This window comes from Delphinus delphis, chromosome 2 (assembly GCF_949987515.2).
Source record: "Delphinus delphis chromosome 2, mDelDel1.2, whole genome shotgun sequence".
Taxonomy (NCBI): Eukaryota; Metazoa; Chordata; class Mammalia; order Artiodactyla; family Delphinidae; genus Delphinus; species Delphinus delphis.
In genome coordinates, this window is record NC_082684.1 from 29,201,436 (window position 1) to 29,222,168 (window position 20,733).

Sequence of the window (20,733 nt, forward strand, 5' to 3'; positions counted from 1 at the left end):
AAATACACTTAGGTCAACTAAGTTAAGAACTGATCCCAGAAATTAGAGATAACAGATATATACAAATCTTTTAAAGATAGTATCTAACTTAAATATATACAACTCCTTTTTTAAAAAATGCACATGAAAATGGCAATGAAAGTCTAAAGAGATCTTATTGCTGTATGGGGAAGTAAATTATGATATCAAACTTAATAGATTAACTCTTCTAACATTACAGAATTATATATTTTCCATATTTTATATGTTGCATAAGTAGAGAGCACCACTAGAAGGAAAACACTGTTTTTTTCTTCTTAGGTCCTGATGAAATCAAATCAATATCTTAAAGTTTTAGTAAACTAAAGGAGTATACTTTTTACCAAGAAACTTTACTTTCTAATCTTTAATATGAGAGTATTAGTATTCACATTGTACAGCTTTTTAGTCACAGTTTTGAACATAGTCATGTCATACAGCTTTCTAGTCACAGTTTTGAAACAATATATATTGCTGTTAGAGTTATTCTGCCTTATAACCCTGCTGTTAAATAGGAATACCTACTTATTTCAGATCCTCTTATCACAGTGTAGTAGGTAAGACTATAGTGCTCATGAAAGGAAAGGGGTGGGAGGCAAGCTAGCGTCATATATTCAATCTTTTGCATGAATCAGTTGGCTTCATAGTCACAGACAAAGTGTATTCTCTCCATAGACTGCAGAAATACCATTTGTTATAAGCAGAACTAAACTGAGATGCATCAAATATAGCAAATACATGGTACAAATGCCTATTCTCTCTCATTCCATGCCTACATCAGATATCAATAATTGATCAAGGTACTCTTTTCCACTGAATTTTTGGAACTCTTCTTCATATGACTTTCCTGAGAGTCACTACTAATTGACCAAAGAGAATATGAGTTCAAACCCATTACCAGCCTTATATAGGTTTTTCATATTTTCATTTTCATATTGTCACAGTCATTATGAAAGAAAAGCATGTTATCCATACTGATAAATAATGTTATCAATTTAGTCTCCTTTAAGCAAGTTATTTCAAATACAGACAAAGAATAGGGAATAAAATGAAACATAAATTGTTTAATGAGTCAGTGAAAAATGGAATAGACTGAATCATCTTATATACAACTCTAATAGTAAACACTTCCTCTCCAGCACTATATAAATACTGAGTGCAACTTTGAGTACAGTACTGGGGGGAAGGGAGATTTGGAATAGAAGATAGATTAATAAGATGTGATGTTTGCCCTAAAGGAGCTCATTATCTGAAGAGACAGAACATATTCCTCACTAACTATAATAACAGCTAATATTTCTTGAGCATTTATATGCACTAGGCACTATTCTAAGAACTTTATGCACACCACTCATTTAATCTTTACAATAACTATATGAAGTAAGTAATTATTATTATAATCTAAGGTAGACTGTTATAAATGTTCCCAAGAAAGAGTAATTATTATGATGATGGAGATTAAAGAAGTCTTCAGAGGTCTCCCTCTAAATGACATTTAAACTTGGCATTCTTAATCTTGTTTCTTGTAGGGTTTTCCTGCTAGAGGAAGGGGCTGTTCTCAATGAAAAGCACTGCACTATCAAGTGCACAAAGTCATAAAAAAAGAATTATATGTTTGGGTGTGAAGAGGATGTCACAAGCTTTTAGATGACCCTGAATGCAACCTTAAGGCATCTGGTCTTTACTAGGCAAAGGGGAGGCATTAAAGATCTCTGATCTGGAGGAATGATAATGAGAACAATATTTTTAAAAAGAAAACTCTGGTGTCAGTGCTGAAGGTCAATGGAAGAACAGAAAGATAGGAGACAAGGAGATCAATTGGGAGGCTATAACAGAAGTTGTAAGGCAGTGTTTTTTCAAACTGTGGGTCATGTGAAATCAACTTAGTGGGTTGTGACAAGCATTTAAAAAACAATGAAATCACGCTAAAAAAATTTATACTGGAACCTATGCTATAAGGGTAACTATTGTTTTACAAATTTTAATCCAGTTCATATGCATATGCTATATTTGATATGTGTATTCATACGAATATATATATACTGAGTCGTTAATTCAAAGGTATTTCTTACTGTGGGAAGTGGTAAAAAACATTTGAAAAATATGACCTAAGGGGGAGATGATGAGGGTCTAAATTAAAGCTGTAGCTCCTGGAAATGGAAAAGCAACAAATTATTTGAGAGTTCTTTCGAAGAATAGAGTTAACAGGACTTACTGATGAACTTGCATGTAGGGCTTGAGGGAAGTAAAGGGAAATATGATACACTAAATAATGGCTCACCAAAAGATACCTATATCCTAATCCCTGGAACCTGTGAATGTTACTATATATGGGGAAAAAGTACTTTGCAGATATGATTAAGTTAGGGATCTTAAGATGGGGAGAGTATCCTTGATTACCCAGGTGTTCCCTAAATGCAATCACATGTATCCTCATAAGAGGGTGACAGAGAAAGATATGACAGAGACAAAAGAGGAGAAGGCAATATGACGACAGAGGCAGATATTGGAGTGACACAGTCACAAGCCAAGGAATCTGGCAGCCATCAGAATCTAGAAAAGGTAAGGAAAAAATTCTCCCCTGAAGCCTCTAGAGAAGGTGTGGCCCTCTTGATTTTGGCCCAGTGAAACTGATTTCAGACTTCTGGCCTCTAGAACAGGGAGGGAATACATTTCTGCAGTTTTAAGCCACCAAGTTTCTGCAGCCACAGGCAACTAGCACAAGGAGCCTTGGCAACTGGGAAGATGTCGATGTCATTAACAAAGACAAGGAGCATAGGAAAAACAGGGATGGTGAAGAATAAAATTTTAAATATAATAAGTATGAAACACAAGATAAATCTGAACAAAAAAATATAAAAAACCTCATTTTCTATTTAAGATATTTCAATTCTAACACTACAAAAACTTTATAATGTCTTTAAACTGTTCCGGTTTCATGTTATCTCTACTTTTCTTTGGATAATTAAATAAGACACATGGTTTATATATTCTTTCTGACATCCGACAATTACTGCGGTTAAAACAGGTGCCAGCTTCTAGGATTATGTAGTGCCTCTGGAATGTTTATTCCAAATAACTACAAAATCCAAGAACCATCTGTTACTGTGGATCACTTACTTAAGCCATTCAGGTTTGCAATTTTTTCAATGCAGTTTGTAGACAGTGAAAGCTTCCTAAAAAAAAAAAAAAAAAAAGGAACACTTGAATTAATAAGAAAAAAATGTTAATGGTATATCAGAAATTATTCTTCAAGTGTCCACAGAAGATGATATTTAAGTCACATTTCCTTTTACACTGAATCCTTTTTTCCCTCTCAGACATGACATGTATTCCTTCATTTTGAAATCTTCATACTTTTTCCCTGATTACAAAAGTTAATATACACTATTGTATAAAATCAAAGAAACCTTTTTGAGGGTAATTTGGTGTTATCTATTAAATTTTTAAATGCATGTATTCTTTGACCCAGTAATTCATTTCTAGGAATATGTCCTATTGAAATACTAATACAAATGCCAAAAAATATATGAATTAGATTATTTACTGTATTATTGTAATAGCAAAAAAGTGGGAAAAAATTTATAAATACCCATCAGCTGAGGAATACAGATAATGAAATACTATCTGCCTCTAAAGCAAACAATACTGGGCTATACATACCAACTTGGGAAAATGTCCATGATATGTGTATAACAAAAAGTTATGTAATCCTAACCACCCCACACATTCCCCCAGAGATAATGACTTTTAATAGTTCGTATATATTTTTCTAGATTTTTTTCCTATACATACTTTAATTGTATAAAAACAAATTTTTAAAGGGAGCATAATTACACGTTATTAATCTTTCTTTCTTGACAAAAATGTTTAATGTCTTAGTAAATATCATGCAAAGAATATAACAAAGGCTAATTTTATTGAACGCTTTATGTGTGCCTAGTATTCTTCTAAGTATTTTACATGTATTAACTATTTTAACCATCAGAACAATCCTATGAAATAAGTATTATTATCCAAATTTTACAAATGAGGAAACTGAGGCACAAAGATGTTAAGCAATTTGCCTGATATTATACAACCAGAAAGTAGCACAGGCAAATTTAAGATGCCAAAAAACTGACTCTAGAACATATGATCTTATCCTTCTGATTTGACCTGAAGAGGAATTCTTCTTTTTTTTTTGCTTGAAACACTAAAAGCAATTACTATACACTGTAAATTACTGGTCAAATCTGTGTATTTTCTAGTCATTCCCCATTCTCAAGAACAACCAGTTAAAGTGAAAAATGGACTGGAAAATCTGGGACTACAGTTGGGGAATGTTTCTTTAATTGTTGTTTAGGCAACCTGCTTAAAGAGTGTCAGCAAAAATATGAACAGGGTGACTCTTTCTAAGCAGTTTCCAAGGTACTTTGGTATGGGGTACAGAACCTTCTCAAATGCTTGCCTTTGAAATGGCTTTATGATAAAAAGATATTTGACGACTTTGGAATAATTCTCTTTGAAATCATGATTTTTGAAGCCAAAAACACATCTAAGGTGGGTTTTTATGTAATACATTGTGTTCTCATCACAAAGGAGAAGTTGCATACAATAACTAAATACGTTTGCTTTTCCCTTTAATTCCAAAGACAGATATTAGTCTAATGCATGAGTTCACAAATATGCATCTAAGAGTCATTCAGATTGCTTATTATAAATACAGATACCTAGTTTCATCAGTAGATTCTGTTTCTATAAATTTGGAGTGGGACAAGGAGATTCTTATATAGGTAGTCAGGGGACCACAGTTAGAAAAACACAGGATGAAGAAATCAGAAAAAACCCCAAGTGATTCTGTAACATTCTACACCCCTGACAAGACACTGCAGCCTGAGAGCACGGTTACAAGGTGTCATGGTATATAATTGCCTCAAATTAGCCACAGAACCCTGCTAAAAAGTGTGTATTTAGAAAATAAGTTAAAAGGAATAAATATAGATCTGATACTTAAAGCTTGGATAAATAGGGTTACAAATAAATGTAACTTGATCCCAATTAGGAAAAAAAAATTAGAAGGCTCTATATCAAAATGCTGAGACTTCCCTGGCAGTCCAATGGCTAAGACTCTGCGCTTCCATTGCAGGGGGCAGTGAGATCCCTGATCCCTGGTCGGGGAACTAAGATCCCACATGCCCTGCGGTGCAGCCAAAAAGTTAAAAAAATAATAAAATAAAATAAAAAACAAAATGCTAACACTGGTTCTCAAAAGGTGTGCAATTTTGGTTGATATTATTTCCCTTTCTTTGTGCTTTTAATATTTTCTAGTGGTTTTTTTTTAATTATTTTGTGTCCCTCATGACTTTTAAAGAGGGCTCTTTTTTTTTTTTTTTTTTTTGGCTGCGTTGGGTCTTCGTTGCTGTGCGCGGACTTTCTCTAGTTGTGGTGAGTGGGGGCTACTCTTCATTGCGCTGTGCGGGCTTCTCATTGCAGTGGCTTCTCTTGTTGCGGAGCACAGGCTCTAGGCACGTGGGCTTCAGTAGTTGTGGCACGTGGGCTCAGTAGTTGTGGCTCGTGGGTTCTAGAGCACAGGCTCAGTAGTTGTGGCGCACGGGCTTAGTTGCTCCGCAGCATGTGGGATCTTCCCAGACCAGGGATCAAATCTGTGTCCCCTGCATTGGCAGGCAGATTCTTAACCACTGTGCCACCAGGGAAGCCCTTCTAGGTGCTTTACAATGTATTTTCATAGTTTGAAAAGTATTTTTTAAAGCAGTATCTCTATGCCTCTGAGTAAGTACAGTATTGACTTTGGTGGATAATCTTACAAGAGGAAGTACTAGATTTTATGACAGAGAAAGTTTAATTGTGTTATTTAGCTTCTCCTAAGAGACAAGGAAATTTCTATTCTCCAGGCATATTGTAAAAATTATACTGTAAAAAAATACAGGGGCTTCCCTGGTGGCGCAGTGGTTGAGAGTCTGCCTGCCGATGCAGGGGACACTGGTTCGTGCCCTGGTCTGGGAGGATCCCACAGGCTGCGGAGCAGCTGGGCCCGTGAGCCATGGCCGCTGAGCCTGCGCGTCCGGAGCCTGTGCTCTGCAACGGGAGGGGCCACAACAGTGAGAGGCCCGAGTACCGCAAAAAAAAAAAAAAAAAAAAAAAAATACAGTACAGGATTATTCAGGATTACTCTATTAATAATCCTAGAAACCAATAATCTTTTATGTTTGGCTTTGCCAAAGTGAGAATCAGAAAAAGAAAGAAAGAAGGGAGGGAGGGAGGGAGGGAGGAAAGAAGGAAGGAAGGAAGGAAGGAAGGAAGGAAGGAAGGAAGGAAGGAAGGGAAAAAATAAATATATTTTTCTAGTTTGTGTATTTAGAAAAGGAAGTGAAACTTAACAGCAATACTAGAAAGGACGAAAAAAGACAAGAGAACTTACTCGCAATTAACAAGCATGGACAAGGACGCATCCATCTTCTCTATAGGGGGAATCTGGGCATACAGCTTTATCTCTCTGGCTTCGGATGGTTTCTGACTGGTTTTCTCTTCCTATGTTAAAAATTAATTTGGAAGAAAATAATCCAAATGTGGAACTAAAAAAGGCCAAAATTTCTCAAGGCTTTTCAGTGTTTATTTCAAAACAATTATTAAAATTCAATAATTCTGTACATTCCTGACAGTTTACTTATTGACAACATTTACTTACTGAACTTGATAACTAGCCTTATACATGGCTGATTCAGATAATTCACTGTTAGGTCTCAACCAAATGGAAAAGAGGAGGAAAGAAAATAACTTTTATTTCCGTAATTTAAAAAATCCTTTTAGAGCCTATCAATTAATAAACAAAACACAACAACAAAAACATTTTCCTGAGAAGAATTCCTTGTCCCTAAACAAACTTTTCCTAAGTATCAGATTCAGACCTATAAGATCAACTCTTTCTGTCATCTCATCTTTCTGTTCCTACATACAATTTAGTCAGAGCTAGAACCACCAAATACCAAGAATTTGGGAAGATTTTCTCTTTATGACAGAGCTGAGGTCAAATTTATTTGCTCTACAATAATTTACTACTAAATTCTACCCTAGAGTTTAATTTCAGTACTAAGTATGCAGTTTAAATTTTAATTACCAGTATATGCTGCCTAATAATAGTTTCTAAGTACCTCAATACTTAGAGTTAGCTCTCTCTCTCCAACAAAACAAGAAGATCCTACAGCTCAGGGACCATTTTCTTGCTTTCCTATATTTTCTATAACCTGATATTAGACACAAAAGAAGCTTGTATTTAAAAAATCAAATCACAACACATCAATAACAGAAAATATATAATCAGTTGAAAGAGATCTAATACACATTCACTCAGTATTTTTTTTGTGCCATGTATTTATAGGTTAGGAGATGAGAGACTGACACCAAGTAGATCCTTAATAAATGTTGGGTTAATGAGTGCAAGAATGAGCATAATGTCTTCAAATAATCTTAAAGTCAAAGATTTATGGCCATAATGTAATCTAGAAATAGAACCTACAAACCAAACCAAAAAACCAACCACTTGTTATTATAAATAAATAAAATAAAATCCTAAAATCTGATTGAAGGAAATCAAATCTAATACTAAGCCTACTCCACACTTTTTTATTAAACAAAACAGATCTTTCACTAAGCAGAAAAAATTTTTTTAATGTAATTAGAGTACAAAGAAGTTTATAAGCACTAAAACAAAAATTCAAATATTTCATTATCCTACCCTTTTGTCTATTTTCCCTAGACACCAAGTTTCTTGAAAGAGTTTTTATTTAAAGCCCAGCTACAAAAGCAAAAGATACATTATTATACAAAAAAACAACTGATAACATAGTCAAATATGTTATCACTGGGCATAGCAATTGAGGAGCCATCTCTATACTCTATGGAAATTCTATCTATAATGCTGAAATACAACTGTTCAAACTTTATAGAATGTTATATTCAAAATATTTGTTTATATTTAATGCATTTTTTACAATGCAGTTTCCTCTCTAATATTACTATATGCTTTTAAAAATGTATTTTGTGTATGTATTATGTATTTTTTCCAGATATAATGATATATAGCACTGAATAAGTTTAATATATACAGCATAACAATTTGACTTACAAAATCATGAAATGATTACCACAATAAGTTTAGTGAACATCCATCATCTCATACAGATACAAAATAAAAGAAAAAGAAAAAAATTTTTCCTTGTGATGAGAACTCAGGATTTACTCTCTGAACTTTCATATATAACATACAGCAGTGTTAATTATATTAATCATGTTGTACATTACATCCCTAGTACTTATTTACCTTGTAACTGGAAGCCTGTACCTATTGACCATCTTCATCCAATTCCCCCTACCCCTACTCCTTGGCTCTGGTTACCACAAATCTGATGCCTTTTTCTATGAACTTGTTTGTTTGTTGAAATATAATTGACCTATAATACTATGTTAATTCCCAGTGTACAACATAGTGATTCAATATTTCTATACATTACAAAATGATCACTATTTTTTACAGATTTATTGAGATATAACTGACATATAACACTGTTTATGTTTAAGGTATACCATGTGATGCTTTGATACATATATACATTGCAAAATGATTACCAGAAAAAGGTTAGTTAACACATCCAGCACCTCATATAATAATTTTTTTGTGTGCTGAGAACATTTACGATCTACCCTCCAGACTTCTCTGGTGACACAGTGGTTAAGAATCTGCCTGTCAATGCAGGGGACATGGGTCCGAGCCCTGGTCCGGGAAGATCCCACATGTCGTGGAGCAACTAAGCAACTAAGCCCGTGCGCCACAACTACTTAACCTGTGCTCTAGAGCCTACAAGCCACAACTACTGAAGCCCACGCGGCTAGAGCCCATGCTCCACAGCAAGAGAAGCCACCGCAATGAGAAACCAGCGCACCACAATGAAGAGTAGCCCCCGCTGGCTGCAACTAGAAAAAGCTGGCGTGCAGCAACAAAGACCTGACTCAGCCAAAAATAAATTTATTTTTTAAAAAAATCTACTCTCTTAGCAACTTTCAAGTACATAATACAGTATTATTAAATATGCTGTACATTAGATCCCCAGAACTTATTGATCTTATAACTGGAAGTTTATACCCTTTGAGCAACTTCTCCCCATTTCCTCCACTCAACTCTGGCCATCACCATTCTAATCTGTTTCTATGAGTTCAGCTTTTTTAGATTCCACATGTAAGTGAGATCATACAGTATTTGTCTTTAGCTACCTGACTTATGTCATTTAGCATAACGCACTCAAGGTCCTTCCATGTCGCAAATGGCAGGATTTCCTTCTTTTTATGGCTGAATAATATTCCATTGTATACAAATATACATTTTCTTCATCCATTCATCCACTGATGGGCATTTAGGTTGTTTTCATGTCTTGGCTATTGTGAATAATGCTGCAATGAACATGGGGATACAGGTATCTCTTTGAGATAGTGATCTCATTTCCTTCAGATATATATGCAGAAGTGGGACTGCTGGATCACATGGTAGATCTACTTTTAATTTTTTTTTTTTTTTTTTTTTTTTGCGGTACGCGGGCCTCTCACTGTTGTGGCCTCTCCTGTTGCGGAGCACAGGCTCCAGACGCGCAGGCTCAGCGGCCATGGCTCACGGGCCCAGCCGCTCCGCGGCATGTGGGATCTTCCCGAACCGGGGCATGAACCCGTGTCCCCTGCATCGGCAGGCGGACTCTCAACCATTGCGCCACCAGGGAAGCCCGGTCAGATTTTTTTAATTGAAATTTTTATTGAGACACTTGAAAATTCATGTGCAGTTATAAAAAATAATACAGAGAGATCCCTTATACACTTTGCCCAGTTTCCCCCAATGGTAACATTTTTCAAAACTATAGTATAATATCACAACCAGGATATTGATATTGATGCAATCCACTGATTTTAATCAGATTTTTCCAATTTTATTTGTACTCACTTGTACATACGAATGTGAATGTGTTTGCATGTGTGTATTAAGTTCTATACAATTTTATCACCTGTGTAGGCTCATGTATCCACTAACACCATCAAGATAGCTAAACAGTTCCAATACCACAAAGATCCCTTGTATTGAATGGTCATATTTAAATAATTATCAAAAAATTCTCTTTATGTAGTTTCTAGAAGAAGTAAAAACTTATGAACTCACCCATCTGGCTAGGGCTTCTTTGATTGTTGTTGCTTTTGCCTTAAAAAGAGAAGAAAAAACAAAGCTGTCTTTATTGGTGTGATTTGTTGACTCAATTTTCATGCAATAATTATTAGCCCTGGCATCTACCGTTAAAAAGATTAACTTCTTTTTTTGAGACTTTATATGCAAAGAGAGTGTTTTAATTTCCTGAAATCAGAAATACTCATTTAAATATCTCTCAGAGAAATTAAGGAAATCGTGATGTAATGTCAGATACTTCACTCCCACTTGGTTTACAAAAAACATATAACTTTCAACACTGATATTAAAATATATCTTATTTCATTGATTCTAAGATTTATATCTTCTTTTATATTTTAATATCTTTGAAATTTGGATACATCTTACAACCAGGAACAATTTATAATTGCTGCAGCCAGGTAGCACTGATGAAGTTTTAGAAAAATACTAACCATCTTGGACTTCCTTAGTAGTGCAGTGGTTAAGAATCCGCCTGCCAATGCAAGGGAAACGGGTTTGAGCCCTGGTCCGGGAAGATCCCACATGCCGCGGAGCAACTAAGCCTGTGTGCCACAACTACTGAGCCTGCGCTCTAAAACCTGCGAGCCACAACTACTGAAGCCCACGCACCTAGAGCCCGTGCTCCACAACAAGGGAGGCCACTGCAATGAGAAGCCCGCGTACCGCAATAAAGAGTAGTCCCTGCTCGCCGCAACTAGAAAGCCCACACACAGCAACGAAGACCCAACGCAGCCAAAAATAAATTAATTAATTAAGTTTTAAAAATTAACCTTCTTATTTAATATACATACTATATGCATTTTTATGTTTATCAAAGGATAACATATGATAAAAATCTATATGCCTAAATACATTTAAAAATAACTGTCAATAAGTACAAAATAAAAATTCTAAATGATAGGAAATTATGTCATAGTTTAATTCTAACTTCTTATTTTTCTTTCTTAGTAGAACTAAAAATAATGTCGCACCTTATAATCAATAGTATCTTAGATTCAATTTATATGATATTAAAAATTTTAAAGGTAAGAAAAGGAAGACATTCTTTGACTCATTGCTGGAGCTCATTAAAAAAAAGAGAGAGCCCTAAACAATAACAAAAGGAATTATGTCTATGAAATAAAGATACACTGATAAATAACACTTGAGTTAAAAATAAAATTATAAATTTAAGTAAAATAATAAAATTAAAGACAAAGAATGTCAATATTTGAGGAATATAACAATTAAAAGCAAACTTATGCTTCAAATACATTAATTTAAAAATGAGAGGGACTTCCCTGGTGGCGCAGTGGTTAAGAATCCACGTGCCAATGCAGGGGACACGAGTTCGAGCCCTGGTCCAGGAAGATCCCACATGCTGGGGAGCAACTGAGCCCATGCTCCACAACTACTGAGCCTGTGCTCTAGAGCCCGCGGGCCACAACTACTGAAGCCTACGTGCCTAGAGCCCATGCTCCGCAACAAGAGAAGCCACCGCAATAAGAAGTCTGTGCAGCACAACAAAGAGTAGCCCCTACTCGCCGCAACTAGAGAAAGCCTGCACACAGCAATGAAGACCCAACGCAGCCAAAAATAAATAAATAAAATAAAATAAAAATAAGAACAGGGAACTATATTCAATACCCTGTGATAACCCATAATGGAAAAGAATATGAAAAAGAATGTATATACATATATATGTATATATATATACACACATATATATATAACTGAATCACTTTGCTGTATGGCAGAAGTAAACACAACATTGTAAATCAACTGTACTTGAATAAAATAAATTTTAAAAATATAAGAGAGAACAAGAGATGGAAAACAAATAAGTTAAGCATTCAAAATGTTTGAAAAGGTACATCATGAAGGCAGAAGGAGATACAAAGGAAGAAATCGATGAAAAACAGAATGAGAGGAAAAAAGATTAACAAAACTAAAAGTGGGTTCTGAAGTCTCGGGCAAGCTCAACTGAGCTAAAAAGAGAGATATACAAATTTAAAATATAGAATAAATAAGGGGAAGTAACACAGATATCACAGAGATTTTATTTATTTATTTATTTTTGACTGCATTGGGTCTTCATTGCTGCACGCGGGTTTTCTCTAGTTGTGGCGAGCGGGGGCTACACATCATTGCAGTGTGCGGGCTTCTCATTGTGGTGGCTTCTCTTGTTGTGAAGCATGGGCTCTAGGCATGCGGGCTTCAGTAGTTGTGGCATGTGGGCTCAATAGTTGTGGCTCGCGGGCTCTAGAGCACAGGCTCAGTAGTTGTGGCGCACAGGCTTAGTTGCTTCGCAGCATGTGGGATCTTCTCAGACCAGGGCTCAAACCTGGGTCCCCTGCATTGGCAGGCGGATTCTTAACCCCTGTGCCACCAAGGAATTCCCATCACAGAGATTTTAAGAATAAAATATTATAAGCAAATATATGGTAATAAGTTTGAAAACCTAGACAAAGTATGCATTTCTAGAAAAAACAAAAGTGCCAAAACTCACAAGAAGAATCAGAAAATTTGAATAGACTAATTACTATTTAAAACACTAAAAAGATAATCAGGGCTTCCCTGGTGGCGCAGTGGTTGAGAGTCCTCCTGCCAATGCAGGGGACATGGGTTTGTGCCCCGGTCCGGGAAGATCCCACATGCCGCGGAGCGGCTGGGCCCGTGAGCCATGGCCACTGAGCCTGCGTGTCCGGAGCCTGTGCTCCGCAACGGGAGAGGCCACAACAGTGAGAGGCCTGCATACCGCAAAAAAAAAAAAAAAAAAAGATAATCAGAGATTTACCCTCACCTTCCTCCCCTAATACCCCAAGCCTAGATAAATTACAAGTTCTACCAAGCTTTCAGGGAACAGATATTCCTTGTTATACAAGGTGTTTCAGAAATCAGAAAAAAGAGGGAAAGTTTCCAACTTATTTTACGAGGCCAGAATAACCTTGATGCCATAACCAGATAAGGAGCCCTCTTTACTTTTCAAAACAGATTTGAAAATCCTAGATACAACATTAGATCTCCAAAGCCAATGGTGTATAATGATCATGATCAAAAATGGCTTATGCCAGGATCATAAGGATTGTTTAACAACAGAAAAGTCTATAAATATAAATCATTTATTAATGGATTAAAGGGGGAAAATCACATTTATTTCAGTAAGTGCAGAAAGAGCAGTTGATAAAGTTCTACAGCTGATATTAAAAGCTCTCAACTAAGGGTTAAAGTGAAATTTCTTACTTGATAAAAGCTACACATCAAAAAGCTTCAACAGGGGCTTCCCTGGTGGTGCGGTGGTTGGGAGTCCGCCTGCCAATGCAGGGGACATGGGTTTGAACCCTGGTCCGGGAAGATCCTACATGCCGCAGAGCAACTAAGCCCATGTGCCACAACTACCGAACCTGCGCTCTAGAGCCTGCGAGCCACAACTACTGAGCCCATGAGCCACAACTACTGAAGCCTGCGTGCTTAGAGCCTGTGCTCCACAACAAGAGAAGCCACCGCAATGAGAAGCCTGCGCACCTCAACGAAGAGTAGCCCCTGCTCACTGCAACTAGAGAAAGCCCACGCGCAGCAATGAAGACCCAATGCAGCCAAAAATAAATAAATAAAATAAATTAATTTAAAAAATTTAAAAAGCTTCAACAAACACCACAGTTAAGGGAGCAATTCATTCATTTCAGCAAATATTTATTGATTACCTCCTATGTACCAAACGTTCTTTCACTTGCTGAGGATATATCAGTGAACAAAACAAAGATCCCTGCCTTCATGGAATTTACATCTACTGGCAGGAGACAGATGGTAAATAATATAATAAATAAATAGATATAAATCATATAGTATATTAGAAGGTGACAATTACTAAGGAAAAAGAAAAAGCTGAGCTTGGTAAAGAGTATCAGGATGTGTGTATATGTGTATGGAGGGTTTATTTTAAAAAACGTGGTCAACGTGGGCCAAACTGGGAATGTAACATGAAAAGCATTCTCAAACTCCTAGAAGAGAACATAGGCAAAACATTCTCTGACATGAATTATAGCAATGTTTTCTTAGGTCAGTCTCCCAAGGCAATAGAAATGAAAGCAAAAATAAACAAAAGGAACCTAATCAAACTTAAAAGCTTTGCACAGCAAAGGAAACCATAAATAAAATGAAAAGACAATCTATGGGCTGGGAGAAAATATTTGTAAACGATGTGACTGACAAGGGCTAACTTCCAAAATACACAAATAGCTCATACAACACAGTAACAAACAAAACAAAACAAAACAAACAAACAAAAAAACCCAAACAACACAATCAAATAATGGGCAGGGGCTTCCCTGGTGGCACAGTGGTTGAGAGTCCGCCTGCTGATGCAGGGGACACGGGTTCGTGCCCTGGTCTGGGAAGATCCCACATGCCGCGGAGCGGCTAAGCCCGTGAGCCATGGCCACTGAGCCTGCATGTCCGGAGCCTGTGCTCTGCAACGGGAGAGACCACAACAGTGAGAGGCCCACGTACCGCAAAAAAAAAAAAAAAAATGGGCAGAAGACCTAAACAGACATTTCTCCAAAGAAGACATGCAGATGGCCTATAGACAGATGAAAGATGCTCAACATCATTAATTATTAGAAAAATGCAAATCAAAACTACAATGAGGTATCACCTCACCCTGGTCAGAATGGCCATCACTAAAAAGTCTACATTGGGACTTCCCTGAAAGTCCAGTGGTTAAGACTCCACACTCCCAGTGCAAGAGGCAGGTTCGATCCCTGGTCAGGGAAGATCCCGCATGCCAAGTGTGGCGACCAAAAAAGAAAAAAAAGTCTACACTGATTCACTTTGCTGTACATCTGAAACTAACACAACATTGTAAATCAACTATACTCCAATAAAAAAAATTTTTTTAAGTCTACAAATAATAAATCCTGGAGAGGGTGTGGAGAAAAGAGAACCCTCCTACACTGTTGGTGAGAATGTAAATTGGTGCAGCCAGTATGGAAAACAGTATGGAAGTTCCTTAAAAAACTAAAAATAGAGTTACCATATGATGCAGCAATCCCACTCCTGGGCATAAATCCAGAAAAAAACATAATTTGAAAAGATACATGCACCCCAATGTTCATTGCAGCACTATTTACAATAGCCAAAACATGGAAGCAACCTAAATGCCCAATGACAGATGAATGGATAAAGAAGATGTGGTACATATATACAATGGAATACTACTCAGCCATAAACAAGAAATAGTGCCATTTGCAGCAACATGGATGGACCTAGAGATTATCATAATAAGTGAAGTAAGCCAGAGAGAGAAAGACAAATATCATATGATATCACTTATATGTAGAATCTAAAAAAATGATACAAATGAACTTATTTACAAAACAGAGGCAGACTCACAGACATAGAAAACAAACTTATGGTTACCAAAGGGGAAAGGTGGAAGGAGGAATAAATTAGGAATTTGGGAGTAACATATACATACTACTACATATAAAACAGATAAACAACAAGGACCTACTGTAGAGCACAGGGAACTATATTCAATATTTTCTAATAAGCTATAATGGAAAAGAATATATATATTTAAATATGTATAACTGAATCACTTTGCTGTACACCAGAAAACACAACATTGTAAATCAACTATACTTCAATAAAAAAGAAAAAATATTCTCTCTAAGATCCCAAACACATCAAGGATGCCTATCTACTATCACTGCTACTGTTTAACATAGTACAACAGATCTTTATCAATATTACAATAAAAAGAAGTACAAATTGGAATGATCAAAGGAGGAAATAAAACACTATGTGCAGATGATCATCTGTGTAGAAAACACAATAGAATAAACTAACAAATACTAGAACAGATAGAGTATAGCAAATGAAGAACTCTGTTGACAAGTTAGAAAAATTAAGAGATGATATTTTCAATGTAAAAACAACAAAGGACTACTATCTAGAATATACAAGGAACTCCTAAAATTCAAAACCAAACAACCAAAAGAGGCAAAAGTTGGTAAAAAATGTAAACAGAAAATTCACAGAAACTGAAAGCCAGATGACTAATAGTGAGGTATTTGAACTCAATGAAAATCAGAGAAATGCAGAGTAAAACAATAAGATACTAAAATACATCCTCAAATTGGCAAAAGTTGGAAAGTTAGTGAGAATGTAGAGAAATAGAACTCTCATGCATTACTGAAGTAAGAAAGAACTAGTATAGCCATTCTGGAAACCAATCTGACAGTGCCTAGAGAAATTAAGTATGCATAGACTCTAGGACCTCGCAGTGTCATTCCTGGGTATACTTCCCAGAGAAATCCTTGCATGGGTCCAAAAAAAGACACCTATAAGAACACTTACAAGTTGGAAGCAATCTAGTTGTCTATAAATTGGTTCATAAGGTCACTAGTTCCCCTACAGATAGCGGGAGTCAAAACCTGAAATGCCTAAAGGACCAATAGACATCATTAATGTGTAAAGCTGGCCATGTAAAGAGGATAACCTCTACTTGGTTCTAGAAAACTGTTGGCAGGTGGACTTGGGACAAGAGTTATGCTAATATCACATTTCTCCAAACATGAAAACTCTGTTAATTGAAAGTAACACCCTTATTTTATGTACCATTAAGAAAGACAAGATGCTGCCAATTACATCACACCATCATATTTCAGTAGTACAAAAATATGAAAAAAGATGTGTCTGATAGTGAAATATGGTATTTCTGATTTTTCAGAGAAGCCAGAAATCTGCGTTTTGATGTAAAATATGATCATTTTTAAGACACTGTAAGCTAATTTTTTAAGTTAAAAAACTATGTGTGGGGGCTTCCCTGGAGGTGCAGTGGTTGAGAACCTGCCTGCCAATGCAGGGGACACGGGTTCGAGCCCTGGTCTGGGAAGATCCCACATGCTGCGGAGCAACTAGGCCTGTGAGCCACAACTACTGAGCCTGTGTGTCTGGAGCCTGTGCTCCGCAACAAGAGAGGTCACGATAGTGAGAGGCCCGCGCACCGCGATGAAGAGTGGCCCCCGCTTGCCGCAACTAGAGAAAGCCCTTGCACAGAAACGAAGACCCAACACAGCCAAAAAAGAAAAAAAAAACTATGTGGGACTGTATTTCTAGAGGGCCCCAGAACTACGAGTTTGCAGCCTCAGCTAGCTTCATCTAATTACTAGTTCTGATTCTCTATTTGAAGATTTTCAATAATTCTCATGTTTCATACTTTCAGAATTATTTAGGGCTAGTCATTTCTTCACCTAAATATAAATTTAGGTTCAAGAATTTTTTACTTTCCTTGGTTTTCAGCTAAATGCCTGTGGAATAAAGGAAGGAAGGCAGAGGGGAAAACTGCGTTTAAAAGAGTAGGATTTAGGGACTTCCCTGGTGGCACAGAAGCTGCCTGCCAATGCAGGGGACATGGGTTTGAGCCCTGGTCCGGGAAGATCCCACATGCCGCGGAGCAACTAAGCCCATGCGCCACAACTACTGAGCCTGCACTCTAGAGCCCGCAAGCCACAACTACTGAGTCTGCACTCTAGAGCCGGCGAGCCACAACTACTGAAGCCCACGTGCCTAGAGCCTGTGTTTCACAACAAGAGAAGCCACCGCAATGAGAAGCCTGCACACCGTAAGGAAGAGAAAGCTCCCGCTCCCCACAACTAGAGAAAAGACATAAAACAAATAAATTTACTTTTTTAAAAAAAAGAGTAGCATTTAATCTCGTGGTTGAGGTCAGGCATGATTTCCTCATCATTTCAATTTCTTGGACTCAATTTCTGCCCAGCTATATAGCAATGGAATCACAAAAAGAAGAAAACTAGTTAAACTTATTCTTTATAAATATTTCCATCAGGGGCTTCCCTGGTGGCGCAGTGGTTGAGAATCTGCCTGCTAATGCAGGGGACACGGGTTCGAGCCCTGGTCTGGGAGGATCCCACATGCCGCGGAGCAACTAGGCCCATTAGCCACAACTACTGAGCCTGCGTGTCTGGAGCCTGTGCTCCGCAACAAGAGAGGCTGCGATAGTGAGACGCCCGCGCACTGCGATGAAGAGTGGCCCCCGCTTGCCACAACTAGAGAAAGCCCTCGCACAGAAATGAAGACCCAACACAGCAAAACTAATAATAAATAAATTAATAAACTCCTACCCCCAACATCAAAAAAAAATTTCCATCAGGCAGGACAATCACATACTTTGCTAAATAGCTTTGGCTGGGTCTGTAACTAACCAACAACATCCCTTTTTCAACTACTAGTTGGATCTACCAAGTATGTAAGCAAGAGAGTGCTCACTTTACGTAGGAGTTGAGGAGCATCACTAGGTAAAACCATTACTTCATAAAGAGCTTTGATTAGATAGCCCGCCGACAGATTTCAAGTCTAAGATAGCAGTATTTCTCAAAGTGTTGTGGGAGCCCTCCAATTTTAGAATCATTTGAAATGCACATTCCTGAATCCCCCCCAATTAATTAAACATTCATAATCTGCACTCCAACTTAGGCCAAAATCATACTCATGCATACTGAAATTTGAGAAACACTACCCTAATATGCTGTGTTAGAGAGGGTTTTATAATGTTACAATGTTACTAATAACTGAACTGACAGTCATTCAGAGGGCAACCTGGGCGTATCACAGGTTACAAATACTGCGGCAATCAGTGTTATACACATTCCTCTCGTAACCAACCCCACCCTCTATCTCGCCGGGGCGGGGGGGCGGATTACTCCCATGTAAAAAGATATCCTTGTTCACACTCCCCCTTCCATCACCTTTCCCACTCTACTCCGCTCTTTGCTTTTTGCCCTCTGCTCTTTGCCCTCCCTTTTCTCTGCCAGAGTCTCTGGCAGAGATTAACCCAACCTCCAATCAGCCCCACACCACCCGGTGCCAGGGCTTCTCTTTCGCCTTAGGCCTCAGAATCTACCGAGCCAGCATCCGCTACCGGCTCCCTTCCGCTGTTTGAGGACCTCCGCCATCCTCAACCCTCCAGTTACCCTTTTCCACTTCCAATCTTCTCTCAGCTTTGGCTACGAGGCCTGGAGGGTACTCACCATTCCGGCGGTTGCTACTGTCACTGCTCTGGTTGCTAGGGCCCGCCGGGATCAGTGCGCATGCGCACCTCTTGGAGCTCTCCTTGGATCCCTACCCCGGCAGTGGTTTTTTCTCTCCGCCCTCAGTGTGGCGCAAGCAGGGCATTGTGGGACCGCGCGGTGTACGCCGGGGTCCTCCCGCTCCGCGGTTGCTAGCTACCCAGGAACTGCAAGCGCAGCAACTGGTGGCACGGAGGGGTCGAGAGCATAACCTCGTGGAGTGGTTGGGAGATGTCTTTTTCCCTTGTGAAAGTAATTTCAGCTAATCTGGAGTGACGTACCGGCTTAAAGTTTAAAACTTTGAAACCTCCCTGTAACAACTGCCACACCCCATAAAGGAACTTTAAAAATTCCCTTCCTTTGCAGATTGCCCTTCCCGTTCTCTTGACTCCCTGCTGTAATTTACCTAGTTGTCCGACTGAGGATACCCAGACACGGCTGCATTTCTTCAGTTAGCTTCTCCCAACCCCTTCAGGCAGCCTGAGGCGGCTGAAGCATGAAATGCTGGTTTTACATAACCGAGGTGTCTTTATACCCCCAACTATCAAATTAGCCAAAAACTAAAAATGTCCAGAGTTGCTAGGGGTATGGAGAAGTGGGGACGCATACATACACTGCTGTTTGTAATTGATACAGCCTTTCCGCAGGCTGTTGGCAATTTTAAAGCTTTAAAAACTTTTGCACCTCTGTGACCCAGCAGTTCCACTTCTAGGACTTCATCCTGAAGAAATAATCAGGCATATGCACAGAGATATATGTTCAAAGTTTTAACAGCGAAAAGAAAACCCAAATGTCAACAACAGAGAATTGGTATTATTAAGGATATTATGAGGGGGTTCCCTGGTGGTGCAGTGGTTAGGAATCCTCCTGCCAATGCAGGGGACACAGGTTCAAGCCCTGGTCTGGGAAGATCCCACATGCTGCGGAACAACTAAGCCCATGAGCCACAACTACTGAGCCTGAGCTCTAGAGCCCGCAAGCCACAACTACTGAGCCCATGTGCCTAGAGCCCGTGCTCTGAAACGAGAAGCCACCACAATACGAATCCCACGCACCGCAACAAAGAGTAGCCCCCACTCGCTGCAACTAGAGAGAGCTCGCATGCAGCAACCAAGACCCAACACAGCCAGAAATAAATAAACAAATTTATAAAAAATAAATAAATATATAAAAGTTACATGCAATTTAAAATAAAAAAGATATTAGGAGGTTTTAATGTTTGTTATGGACTGAATTGTGTCCCCTCAAAATTCATATGTTGAAGCCCTAAGCCCCAGTGTGACTGTGTTTGGAGACAGGGCCTTCAAGGAGGCAATTAAGGTTAAATGAGGCCATAAGAGTGGGGCTCTAACCCAATGGGACTGGAGTCCTATAGGAACAGACACCAGGACTGGTGTGCAGAAAGGAAAGGCCATGTGAGGACAC

At 38.2% G+C, this 20,733-nt stretch overlaps 1 protein-coding gene across 1 annotated transcript in view; it reads right to left on the reverse strand.

Moving 5' to 3' along the window:
• Window positions 1-19,305, reverse strand: part of DNAL1 (dynein axonemal light chain 1) — a 42,181-nt gene extending 22,876 nt beyond the window's left edge. Inside the window, exons 1-4 of the mRNA XM_060004241.1 lie at window positions 19,270-19,305; window positions 10,214-10,252; window positions 6,440-6,549; window positions 3,139-3,194 (exon numbers count right to left, since the gene is read on the reverse strand). Of these exons, the coding sequence (XP_059860224.1) occupies window positions 3,139-3,194; window positions 6,440-6,549; window positions 10,214-10,252; window positions 19,270-19,272 (208 nt within the window). The 5' untranslated portion in view covers window positions 19,273-19,305. The remainder of the gene's footprint in view (window positions 1-3,138; window positions 3,195-6,439; window positions 6,550-10,213; window positions 10,253-19,269) is intronic.
• Window positions 19,306-20,733: the final 1,428 nt, after the last annotated feature.